Source organism: Cryptomeria japonica, chromosome 9, assembly GCF_030272615.1.
Source record: "Cryptomeria japonica chromosome 9, Sugi_1.0, whole genome shotgun sequence".
Lineage (NCBI taxonomy): Eukaryota > Viridiplantae > Streptophyta > Pinopsida > Cupressales > Cupressaceae > Cryptomeria > Cryptomeria japonica.
In genome coordinates this window covers 86,600,879-86,613,884 of record NC_081413.1, presented here as the reverse complement: position 1 = coordinate 86,613,884, position 13,006 = coordinate 86,600,879, and the positions used below count along the sequence as shown (strand labels likewise).

The 13,006-nt window shown below is 36.1% G+C and overlaps 1 protein-coding gene across 1 annotated transcript in view; it reads left to right on the top strand.

The window, feature by feature from the left end:
- Positions 1–504: 504 nt before the first annotated feature.
- Positions 505–13,006, top strand: part of LOC131053061 (lysophospholipid acyltransferase LPEAT2) — a 94,706-nt gene continuing 82,204 nt past the window's right edge. Inside the window, exon 1 of the mRNA XM_057987663.2 lies at positions 505–1,356. Within this exon, the coding sequence (XP_057843646.1) occupies positions 836–1,356 (521 nt within the window). The 5' untranslated portion in view covers positions 505–835. The remainder of the gene's footprint in view (positions 1,357–13,006) is intronic.

Here is a 13,006-nt window from a genome sequence, read left to right as displayed (position 1 = left end):
AAAATGTCAAATAAAATAAAGTCACATATTAAAACCATGTACTTAAAACATTTATACAAATTTATAGAAAATAAATTTACTCTTCACTTCTACAACTATAAATCTATCATATATCATTCAATAAATATTTTCTTATTTTGTCAAAATTACATTGTCTTAGGGTGTCTACATCACAACCTTTATGATGTTCATGTTTATGTGAATTAAAGCAAACACTCCAAAACTATCAAGCATTTATTGAGTCATCACCACAAAAAACTTATCTTGAAATCCAAAACCATTAATACATTTATAAATTCTTAAATAAATAATTTTTAATAATAAATAATAGTAAATATATATTTTTTAATAAATAATTCTTAAAGAAATAAAAACAACTCTTTTTAAAAATAAATATTTTTGAATATTTCAAAAATATTTATAGTAGCTACTAGCTACTTTTTTCCTTAAACGCGAAGCAATCACTAAATATAAACATGGAAAAAACATAAGACACACATTTGAGAAGACAATGACGTGGGAAAAAACAGGTGCTTATAATTATGCTCCGCTTTTTAAACAGAAAAAATATTAGGAAGAAAGCCAAAACCCTCGACGGAGAAACAGATTTGCCAGCTAGAACTGCAACAAATAATTTTCCGGTTCATGGTGGATACATCTGAATGCGGAATATGTACCATTTTAGTTCCTCAAAATATTCTCTATTTCAACAGATGGATCTATATATACCAACAGCAGTAAGAGTCCAAGCTCTCCTTCCTCAGTAAACTACCAGACAAGCTATCTTTCAATAAACAATAAATTTTTTTTTGGTTTTTGAAGCCCAACAATTACAATGATTAATGCCAGAGATGATTACAAAGCTCCTCTGTTGGTTAGAGACCCTGGAAAGGCAATTTCATCAGAGTCCACGATGAAAGAAAATTCAGGAAGTGAAGGAGAAATCTTATTAGACATTGATGACCAGCCCAGATTTCTGTCATCTAACGGACATCACAAATATAGAGATCGTGATTATAAACGATCAAACGGTGATGGAATTGAAGATGATAGAATCAATCCATTTTCTGCATTGGGTGTTTCACCTGGCTGCGTTGGTACTGTTTGCTCAATTGACCCGTTTCGAAATCACACTCCCGATATTTATGGAATATATGAATGGGTAAAGATAGTTGTGCTTCTTCCACTTGTTGTGGTTAGACTGCTTGCTTTTGTGATTGTGCTGTCGATTGGGTTTGTGATTACCAAATCGGCACTTGCTGGGTGGAATGATAAACACAGACCGATGCCCAAATGGAGGTGTAGGTTAATGTGGGCCACTCGGTTTACAGCTCGTTGCATTCTCTTCTGTTGGGGGTAAGGAAGATTAATTTTGATAGGTCGCAAGAAATTTTAATTTATTTGAATAGGTTTTTGATGCTCTATAAATTTGAATTGTTTGAAATAGGTGCTCGTTGATTTTTTATTTGGATTTTGAATATTGACTCTGTATGGAATTCTCCTTTCCCTTAAAAATATATGGTTTTGTTGCATCTATTTCCCCATGAACACACCATAAAGTGCATTGGAGAATTGTGAACTTAGCATTGTTAGATTGAATTTAGGTAGGAAAATCTAAGGGGCAATGTTGACTTGATATATCCCATACTCTTTAAACAAAAACCTAGCCACACGTTTGATAAGAATATGGTCCTCCTTATCTTGATGGGATTTTGAACCTTGGTCACGCACTTAAATGACCAGCATTTCCATTACATGAGAACCCCCCAGACTTTGATTTTGAATATTGTATTTTGTTGATTACTCCTCGTTTTGTGAAAAATGTGGATGATTCTGCGAGTCTTGACATCTATTCCTCCAAGAAGATTGTGGGAAATTGCAATCCTCACCTATAGAGAGAACTTGAAAGTTTTATTATTAATAGACAAATAGCATAGTGATAAAGCAGCTCACTGGCCAGGGCATGTTTTGGGTTTCAATCTTTATCTGTCCAAAAAATTCCAACAGTATGGCATTAAGTGCATTGGAGGAATGCGGGACTAATACTGCTCTTCTGTTTTCACATTAAATATTTTATCACTACGTGGTAAGGAGGATCAATTTTTTTTTCATTTGCATATTAGTCATGATCGGAGTTCACACTTAACTGTTAAACTGCATCCCATAGTTTCCTAAATACTTGTCGGTAAGTTTAGTGTTGATCTTTAGAGCTGCATTTCTATGGTCCTTTGGTGGAACTTATTGACATTTTTCTGGGACATGTGATTTTGCTTAAGAACAAGTTTTGAACTAATTTTCTAAACTGCATTTTACATGACATATTACATAATGGCAGACATGTGCTACCCCTGTATTATAATGTAGTCTTGCTGATCCTCCACCATTTATAAATTGGAGCAGCCTTGCAGATAGCTCTTAAGGTCAAGTGGTGGATACCCATAAAGATCCTTAAAAGGGTTCATCTTGGCAGCAGTTTTGTATGTGTTACAACACCATTCGCCCAGTGGTAAATTGCTTATCAGATACAAAGCAAAAGTTGTATGCTCTAAGATGTTTGTTGAAAACTTCACTTGGTTGTCTGTGTTACTTTATCACCATTTGCCCAGTGGCAGCCTCTGGGTTTACTTATTAATATGAAGCAATTTAAGGTATCCTAAAAGACATTTGTTTGAAATTTCAGATTGGTCATCTGTCTGAGGGTCATGAGCAAAGCCCATGGTCAATGTGGTTCCCTGCATCTTGAAGAGCTCCTACCAAATTTTCTTATGAACTTGGTGCCTCAATTGCTTACAGTTGCCTTTGGCAGTCTGTGAAGGTAGTGCATGTCCTTCTACCAAAAAAATAGAAAATGGGCATACTTTTGAGTGTATCAAATGCTTACAATATCATCCATCCCTTCATATTTAAGAAGTCCTTTGTCACTGTTGAGACCATTTCCCTCCTTTGAACTGGAATGAGAATGGAATGCGACAGCCCTGGTGGTTTGAATATTTCTCCCTTGTTATATTCGGCATCACATTCAGACACAGTCTTCCAAACTTCATTTCTAAGACCCATCTATTAGTAAGACTTATTGACCTTGTGAACAGTAATATATCTTCAGGATCTGAATGGCCAGCTGATGGGGAGACCTGATATTTTTGGCAGGATGAGCTACTTGAATTTGGATTGAAGCACAACGTAAATCCTCTTGGTACTGTAGGATGTAAACTACCTATGACAAGTATCTTGGCTTGATAAATTAATTTGTTTTTTATGTTGGGCGATTGGATCCTTTTGCCACACCCATTTTGTTTCTATTCATGACAGAGTTATGGTGCTGATGGAGTGTTATGCCACTTTTTTCTGGCTCTTTGGATAGGGGTTTTGCAACAATTTTTCTTTTCCACGTTTGTAAACAGTTTCAAAGTCAAATATATTATATCTAATTCATGATGTCATGTTTATGTTCCTGATTCCATGGTTGGAGCTTTGACATTCATCTTGGGTGGTTCTCTTTGTATTGAGTACATGATCATTTGCTTGATTACTTGTAATGTCCCCTATTAGGACTGGACTTAATTTGCCCTAGAATTTTTTAAATGAGGCCTGGATTAATGCCTTGATTTAGAGCCTGCAACCAGGTTAGTTTTCAATAGATAAATAAACATATATTTAATCATTGTTTCAAAGACAATTTTAACCATTATAATAATAGATGAGCATGTTGGATTATTGTCATTGATATCAAGTTTTAAAACTTGCAAACCTGCAAAACATGAGACTGTGATTGAAATCTGCAAGACATGTATTAGAAAGTGCTGCATATGAAAATGTTTGCTGCTGTATATAAGAGTTAGAAAGAAAGAAATCTGCATGTAATGCTTGTCTATTTGAAGAACAAACAGCAGTTTTAAAAGATACATTAGCGCCCAGATAAAAGGAATTAAATTAGTTAAAGATATACCAGCGCCCAGGTAAGGAAGAGGACAGCAGTCATAAAGCAGTTTTAAAGAAAAAAACAGAAGAGAGTTGAGGAAGTGGACGCCACCTTAAGATTGTTTAAGATAAGAAAAACTGTTTTAAATAGCAAGTAAAGAAGATAAGGTGAGTTGGGCATGAGTTGTCAAAAAGTAAGATTGGACGGCAAAGATAGAAGATTACAAAGAGATTTAAAAGCAAATCACAAAGCTGGCCGCCACTTTTATAAGGAAACAAGAAAAGAATGTTCGAGGATATGAGCTGCCAAGAAAGGAAAACAAATCACATAAAGATGGCCACCACTTTTAGAAGTAAATGAGAAAAGAATGTTTGAGGATATGATAGATTAAAACCAAATCTGATTTATGTCAAAAAAGGAAAGATTTAATGCGGCATAAAAAGAATTTTTTTTATGTCACAGGACATTAAAAAAAAGATTTTATGTCATGAAAAGAAAGATTTAATGTGACATAAAAAGGAAATATTTAATGCAGATTTGATAAGGTTTCATGATTAGATTTGGGAATCTAAGATATTTTAGAAATCTTTCATTTTGAGAATTCAAACAACAACGCCATTTTTAGTAGGTTCTATTCTTGAAGAGTTTTAAGGATATGAATGAAAAAAAAGGAATTTTTTTTGTGAGATTATAAAAAAAGGGAAATGCAGTTTTGAGTAGTGAATGTTGTTTTTGTGATTGAAATCGAAGATTGTGTGATGAGCAGATTAGGAAGGACAGATTTATGAAGATTGAGCAAAGTACAGAGATGTTTTTCAAGCAAAGTTTATTGGAGGTTAGTGCCTCATACTGAGTTGATGTTTAGAGGGAGTTGGTGCTTCTAGTGAGTTGGAGCTCACATTTGTAAGATCGGTGTCTTATTTGCGTTGTTGCCTATAGTTTGTAAGAAGTTAATAAAAACAATATTTTGCTGTGGTTTTTTCCCCTAGGGGTTTCCATGTAATTTTTGTGTTCTTGCACGTGTTGTTTTCTTGATGGTTTTGAAGTTATATTTGCAGATTTGAAATAAGTATTAAAATTTGCCCTAATACTGATTCACCCCCCACCTCTCAGTATTAACATGTGCTCATCAGAGCAAATATATGTAATTCCACAATTTTATTGAAATAATCCTAAACATCACTATACTTATATAATATACGATTACAATTCTTTTAAGATCTTCCCCAATAACCTACCTGCATCATGAAGTACCTTGGGGGATCATACAAGGCACCTTGAGCTTGTCCATCAAGCATAGGGGTACAAAATAGCACTTGTATTATTTGATTGAAATAGCCTTTAGTCATTCCTAAAGTCTGGAGCAAATATTTCAAGTTAGGGTTTTGTCTTGCGTGAGAAAGTGCTGGTGGGCCCATGTAGAGATTTAGGCATTGGCTTGGGACATTTAGTCCCACATTGGTTGTAGGGCCATTGACTTTGCTCCTTTTATACCAAGGCACCCTCTTTATGTTGTGAACTATAGAGTGGCTTGTGGGCCTTGTTGTGATTGGTGTTTGGAGCAAAGTTGAGGTGACTTTGGAGTTGCTTTGGCGCAGTTTGCTTGCCAAAGATATCACCCCTCTTAGTCCCAAAGGCCTTTTTTTTCTTGCCCCCATTTGAGCTTGTGGTCACGTGGTCGACCAGACATTAGCTCCCTGGTGCTTCAAAAGTGCCTAATATAGGCCTTTTTTCATTTTTGCATAACTTTTGCAAATAGAGGCCAATTTTTGCAAACCATATATTGATGGAAAGCTCTTTTTTTAACTTTGCGGTGGTTCAGGTATTTTTTCGATGTTTTGCTGTTTGATGTCGTTTTTTGTCCATTAAAGTTAGATTTTGGTTTTGCACAATTTCATTTGTTTATCTCTATTTATAATGTGAGAAGTGTATCATTGATGTAATAATGGGCTATGCAACACATCCTTTCTGTTATCACTATGACTAAGGACAATTGTGAGTGATGGGCAAAAGGAATCATCACACATTGTAGATGGCTTAATCTCTTGCCTCATCTTTATGGACTCATTCCTGAGCCAAAGACACTATGGAAGCAATCAGTTTGGGGTAATAAGAATGATCATATCATAGGATTAATTGGTTGTAGTATCAATAAGAGATTCCTTAATGATATTTATCCCGAGTTTAGAGGTATTTAGTGCCCACACATAGTTTGGATCATTATTTGGGAGATTTTTGGAGATCCACATGTTCCTCCATTCATAGATGATCCTGTATCAAATTGCCTTTTTTCGACTTGATGATGTTGACAATATTCCCTTTGATGATGGTAACCTAGAGGAGTTTGAATATGAAGTAGCACTTGAGAATTATGATGACCCAGAGACTCCACCTGTAGCTCCTACTTCTCCAGTTGAGATTACACATTCCTCTCTTATCAGTGATTCATTGCAAGAAGAATCTATTTGTCTTCTTGATTGGGGTTTCTATTTGCTAGACATTGGTTCTTTGTTTTTGGACTCTCACATTTTAGATTTGGGAGACACATTTGAGTGTTTATCTTTCCTATTTGATGATGATAGTTATGGTCTATTGTCACTTCGTCTTTGTCTCCGAAGCTTGTTCAAAATTAGTTTCCATTGGTTCTTTGTTTGTCACCTTCCATTTTGATTGGGCATGTACCCGATTGGTTTGTGGCATCTTCATCATTCAAGGACTTGGCAACACATGAGTAGATTTCAGAGACATCATCATTCTACATTTGGCTTCTGCTTTCAACCAATTCCTAACTAGAATGGGAATCATTCCTGCATTTGTACTTGGTTTAGTTTCTTCCCAAGGGGAGAAATGTTGTTTGTAGGCATTGGACTATGTTTTGTCTTCAAGCACTCACCATTTCTAGAGGACATTGTTTATTATGGGGGGCTATGTAGTCTCCTTTTCTTCCTATAGGGGGATCATTGATTGTATATACACGGTGTATGTAGTCCTTGGGGGGTATTAGTGAGTACTCAATGCATCATGTTATTTGTTTATTTTCTCTCTTTTGGAGAGGAGTTTTGTCCCATAGGGTTTTCTCCTTTTCTCCAATTTATGAGAGATCGCATTTCATTTCATTGCATTTGCATTTGTATTGTACATGGGTACCTAACATGCTTTTGTTGTCGGGATCCATATTGCATCTTGCCAATATTGCATAATAATCTACTCCCTAAGTTGCACTTAAGGGGGGTGTAGCAGTAAATGTGATTTATACATTTACCTATGCTTAAGGTTCACTTAGGCATCCAACATAATAGTTTATTAGATAATTAGTTGCATTTAGGTGCACATTATTTAATAATGTTTAGTTACTTAGTATATCTAATATTTGGTAGTTGCATGTTGGTTATCTCTACTGGCTCTCTCCTTGCCTTTATGAGCAAAGTACATGTAAATTATTTGCATCTCATCTCAATACAATCCATTATTTGGTGAAATAGCTTTGCTTCTCTCTTTCTGTAAAGGTTATATTGAAGGTTGAGTTCTTGGTTTGGGGGTTGCTCCAACACTTTTTTCAACTTAACTCCCATGCCTTTTCCTTGAGGCATAGTATTCCACTAGAATCATCTTGTTGAAACTTTGCACGCTTGTCAGGGCTCACTTAAAGATTGTGAATTCTTGGGCTACCTCTTCTAACTAGTGGAAAAAACTCTTCCTCAAATGTATGATTAGGAGTTTTTCAACAATGCATGATTTTTAAAATCCTTTTGTAAAAGTTGGTCGAGTTAGAAGAGCCTAAGATGTGATGTTTTTGAACTGGGCCATTTGATGATGGCTTGGATCTATTGTAGGTCATTCTATCCTTTCTCTTTTAATATGATGCATCTAGGATACAAAAATTCTCGTTGGAATATTAAGTCAATTTAAATTTTATTCTAGTAGTGACAAATAGTCAATATTGGGTACCATGTAGTCTATTTAGGTATGTGCCAGGCATGGTCGAATTGACTCGAGGCTGCAAGGGGGTTGTTAGAAAGCTCCGTTGCCACGCCAAAGTAAAGGCCTTATATTGTTCATAGCAACTTGACGTGCGTTTGACATGTAGTTGCATGAGTCATACTTTCTAGTTTTACAAAGTTTCTTTGAATATTATTCTCCAACTTGTATGTCTTATGCTAGGTGATTGTTGTAATTGTGAAAAATTCCTAAGAAATATAATACGAAAGACCCTCGCTTGTGGTTTTTTCTTGGTATAAATTCACCAGGTTTTTCATGTAAATGTATGTGTTTATTGTTTTCTTTGCATAAATTTGTAATGCAAAATTTTCACAAGGATTTGTATCAAAGTGAGGTTTTTTGTGTAGTGTTTTTGAGAAGCGAACAATTTTAGGAATCACAATTACCATATTTGAGGTGCAAAAGTTGGATGGTTCCAATTTTACTCTATGGAAGCTAAAGATTCAAGCTTTATTGGTGAAGGTCCTAAAGGATGGATGTGCCTTGGTTCTAAAAGGGACATCAAAACCTGCAGCCATGACCCAGGTGGTTTGGGATGAAAAGGATAGCATAGCTAGAGCAGCAATTCAATTATCTCTAGCAGATTTAGTACTATTCAATGTTGTGGAGGAGAACCTGCACAAGACTTGTGGACTGAGCTTGAAAAGTTTTACAAGATGAAGTCATTGGCAAATAGAATTTTGTTACCCTTGTAGCTGTATAATTTGAGGTTGCATAACAATTCATCAGTCACAAATCATTTGAATGATTTCAACACACTAACAAGCAAGTTGGCTTTAGTGGGGGTGAAAATTGTAGAAGAGGATAAGGCAGCAATATTATTGTGTTCGTTGCCTGAAACTTGGGATAAACTGGTTATGGGTCATAGTAATTTTGCACCAAGTGGGAAACTGGTTTTTGAAGAGGTGGCTGTAGTAATTTTTGAAGATTCAAGGTGGAAGACATCTTAAGGATCTTCTTTGAATGAAGAGCTAATTGCCAAAGGTGGAATTCAGAAAAGAGAAATTATTGAGTGTGGACAAACCATGTCCAAATCCAAGGGGGCAAAAAAGAGTAAAATGTTGGAATTGTGGCAAAAATGGACATGTTAAAAATGATTGTAGCTTGCCGAAAGCAAGCAAAGAGAATCCTAGTTTGTAGGCATCTGAGGCAAACTTAGCACAAGTTCAAACACCATTTGAAGATGAAGAGCTATTAACTGCTAATATGAGAGGCTCTTTACTTCATTTTTGGATTCTTGATTCTGTTGCCTCCTTTCACATGACTCCACGCAAAGACTGGTTTTCTTCTTATTGGTCATGTGATGGAGGTATGGTTTACATGTGAAATGATAGCTCATAACCCTTGTGAAGCTGTTGTTGAAGGTGAGGTAAGAATCAAGATGTTTAATGGAGTGGCAAGGACTATTTAGCATGTTAGACATGTATTGGATTAAAGAAAACTCGGCGATAACTTGGAGTTTTTGATGAACAACATTACTGATTCAATGGAGAAAATAGCTGTCTCAAGGTAACAAAGGGAGTGTTGGTGTTGCTAAAGGGAGAAAAGGTTGGCAATCTCTACAAGCTGGTTGGAAAAACTAGTAGTGGAGAGACTGCAATGGTGTCTGATGCAGAACAGCCTCAATAGCAAATTGGCATCAATGGCTAGGCCATATGAGCGTGGTCTCAAGGTACTACTTTCTTGAAATATAATATGAAAGATTTTTACCCGTGGATTTTCCTTGGTATAAGTTTACTAGGTTTTTCATGTAAATCTGTGTGTTTATTGTTTTCTGTGCATAAATCTGTATTACAAATTTTCACAACACTTCCATCATCCCAAAAACACATTTTGACTTCCTTGCATACAAATGGTTATCTATCAAGGCTCACAACAATTCTTGGACACCTCTTTGATGTTGTTTTCAATCTTAGTTGTACATGCATATATAATTGAAGAAGACCAAACCAAATTTTTAAGAAAAAGTTGGAGGATTTTATTTATGATGTTGAAGGTGGAAAAGTTACTAGTTAAACCAAAAGGCAATGACCAGGAATTCACTATGGCCTTCATTAACTCAAATGGTCCTCTTCTTTAATGTGTGATTGATGATAGTTTGTCCCAAGAACAATTTTGGGTAAGAATGCAGATTTGTTTAGTCCACCTTCTGACTCATTAGATCACAAAACTTATCCTTATGGTGATTTTAAAATTTCTTATAATACATGTAGTCTCTAATAATTCTCTTTCCTGTACAAATGATTGGCTGATGATGTGCTCTTGGATTTTTTAATGTATCTGGCCTCTTAACATTTCTTGGACAATGCACTCAATTTCACTCGTGTTGATATGGATATCACTATGTTTGAATGTTGAGAGTGGTGCTTTGTGGAAGCTTTTCAACAACATGGTCATTGTATGTGGGAAGTCTTTGTATAATGCCTTTGAAACTTGGCCATGGTGATCTAGATCAGATTGTGAGTTCAATTTTGATGTCACTTGAAGCTTCTTGTCCTTACCCTAAAAAGGTGATTACCTACTTGGCCCTTTCTTGAGAGCCTTATCATTGGCCCTTTATAAATTTATTGAGCTTCTAGTCTGTCCAATTTGACTTGAATTGCATAAAAAGTTAACCAAAGTTTATGGCAATCGCACCTAATGTTTTTAAGCCATCATGATAAAGCTTCTGAATTTTATTGAATTCTGTGGGATATGGTTGGTACATACCTTCATAAATTTTAGTTGGAAGCTTTGTAGACTAGCTCTTTGGGGAAGCTAAATAACCAAGGCCTGATGAAATTCACTCCCAAGATTGGTGTCCATGAGCTCATCACCAAGTAGAGGCCCATTACCTTGCTTCATTTTGCTACAAGATTATTGTGAAAGCCTTGGCCTCCAGATTGAGAGACCCAAATCTGCAATTAGTCTGTCATGAACAAACTAGGTTCATTAATAGTAGGTATATTCTTGACAAATGTTATTGTTATTTTGGAAGGGATGGAAAGGGCTTGTGCTTCACACTAGAAGGCCATTTTTGTTAAAATGATTTTGAAAAAGCTTATAATCAAATAGCATGCCCCTTTATTTCAGAATTTGGTCCTAAATTTGTATGATTCATGCAAACTCTTTTCAACTATGCGTGAACTTGTCATCATTAGTGGCCACCAAGCTGATCAATTTGGCGTATTTAGGTCCATAGAGGAAGGTTTTCCTCTCTCTCTCTCTCTCTCTCTTTGGGCTTGCAACTAAATGGGTTGATATATTCTTTATGGCTATGCTACTCGTGCTCTTGTCAAAGGCATTTCCCTCTTGGAGATCCCTTGTGTGTAGCTAACTAATGTTCATTATATAGATTTCTCCTTTTTGACCCTTGTAGAAGAAAAGTAGGTGGTAGTACATGCCCTAGAATGCTGCCATTTGTTTTTGTCTTGTATTCATGCCTTAAATGCAGTTAGTGCTAGGATTCAACATTTAATGGGCTAGTGTATTTATAATTTTTGTAGGGTGGGGGCTTTGTTGAGTCTCTCTTTCTTTCCTCATTGTCCTCCTCCTCTTGTTGTTGTTGGTGATTTGAATTGAGGATGAACAAGTGTATCTATAGTTTTAAAAAGATATGGTGGGCCTTTTTGGGTCCCTCTTTTAGGCTTAGGTTTAGGTTTAAGGTTTTTGCTTATATTTTTCTGATTTTTTAATGATTGGGATTTTTTTTGGTCTTGGGTATGCCTTTTCATTCTCAAGACAATCAAGGGATGTTTGCACATCCTTTGGCAGTCTTGGGGATGGCAAAGTGCTGTCAAATGCCTTCCCAAAGCAAAATATCCCTTCCTTTCTTTGTAGGGCTCTCTTGGGGACAACCTCCTTTGGGGATGGTTCTTGGGGGATCACATGGGATGTTTTTCCCCCATCTCACCACTTTGAGGCATCCTTGCTTTTATAAGTGTGACATTTTCCTAGGGGAAACATCTTGAGGGACATTAGAGGTGACTTAATGCTACATGTATTCTTTTGGCACCAATTTTGCTTTGTTAAACAAATTTTCTTTGGAAAAGAATTGCATATGAAGAAATGTTTTTATTTTTAGGTCTCCCTTTTGTCTTTCAAGCATTCTCTTTGGATCTTTGAAATTATGTTATCTAACATGTGGAAAAGATATGGATTCTAAGGTGTGGAGAATAAAATTTCTCATTGGGTTAGTGAGCATGTATCTCTTGTTGGTAAATTTCAAATTTTTCTGTATTTTTTTCTGCTACACTTTTTTTAACCATTCCTCTTGTTAAGGGTTTTTTTGGGGCTAGTTGTGGAGGGGGAAAAGGTATATTAGATATTTGCATAGAAGTTGTGTTGTTCCCCTAAAATGGTGGCTGTAATGGGTTTCATTGACATCTGGAAATGGAGGGGGAAAAGGGATGTTAGATATTTGCATAGAGTTGTGTGGTTCCCCTAAAATGGTGGCTGTAATGGGTTTTATTGACATCCAGAAACAAGGTATAGCTCTTTGAGCTAAGTGAATTCCTCATGATATTGAAGAGGATGGGTTTTGAAAGATCTTGGTTAGACATTGCATATTCTTTGGAAGCCCTTATAGCCACAAGGTTTGGGAAGGACTTGGTCTCCACAACCTTCTCAATGCTATTGTGGCATTGGAGTTACTAGTGCTTTTATGCGCGAGCATTTGGAGATCCTAGGAATCCACCAATTCTTGGTTTGTGTGGGAAAGGGATAAGTTTAATACAATGATTTCTTTTGATACCCACTATTTGTGGTGCTGACAATTATCAATTTTCATGGTGTTCTATTCACAGAGGTGCCTTGGGTTAATGTCCTATGCATCTTTAGAAAAGGGATTTACGCCATTGCTGACCTCTTCAATTGGTGCACCAAAAATTGGTATTCATGGCCCGTGCTAAAGGTCCATGGTATTCATGGCCCATGCTAAAGGCCAAATTTAATCTTACTCTTGAGGATTTCGAGCCCTTAAGAGAGGTTCAAATGGTTGTTTGTGATCATTTACTTTACAAGATAGATTTAATTGATTTGAAAGCCTGTCCGCAATGGTGTAGGATTTGCGGTTCCATGTGGACATACCCTTACCTCCTATATAAACCC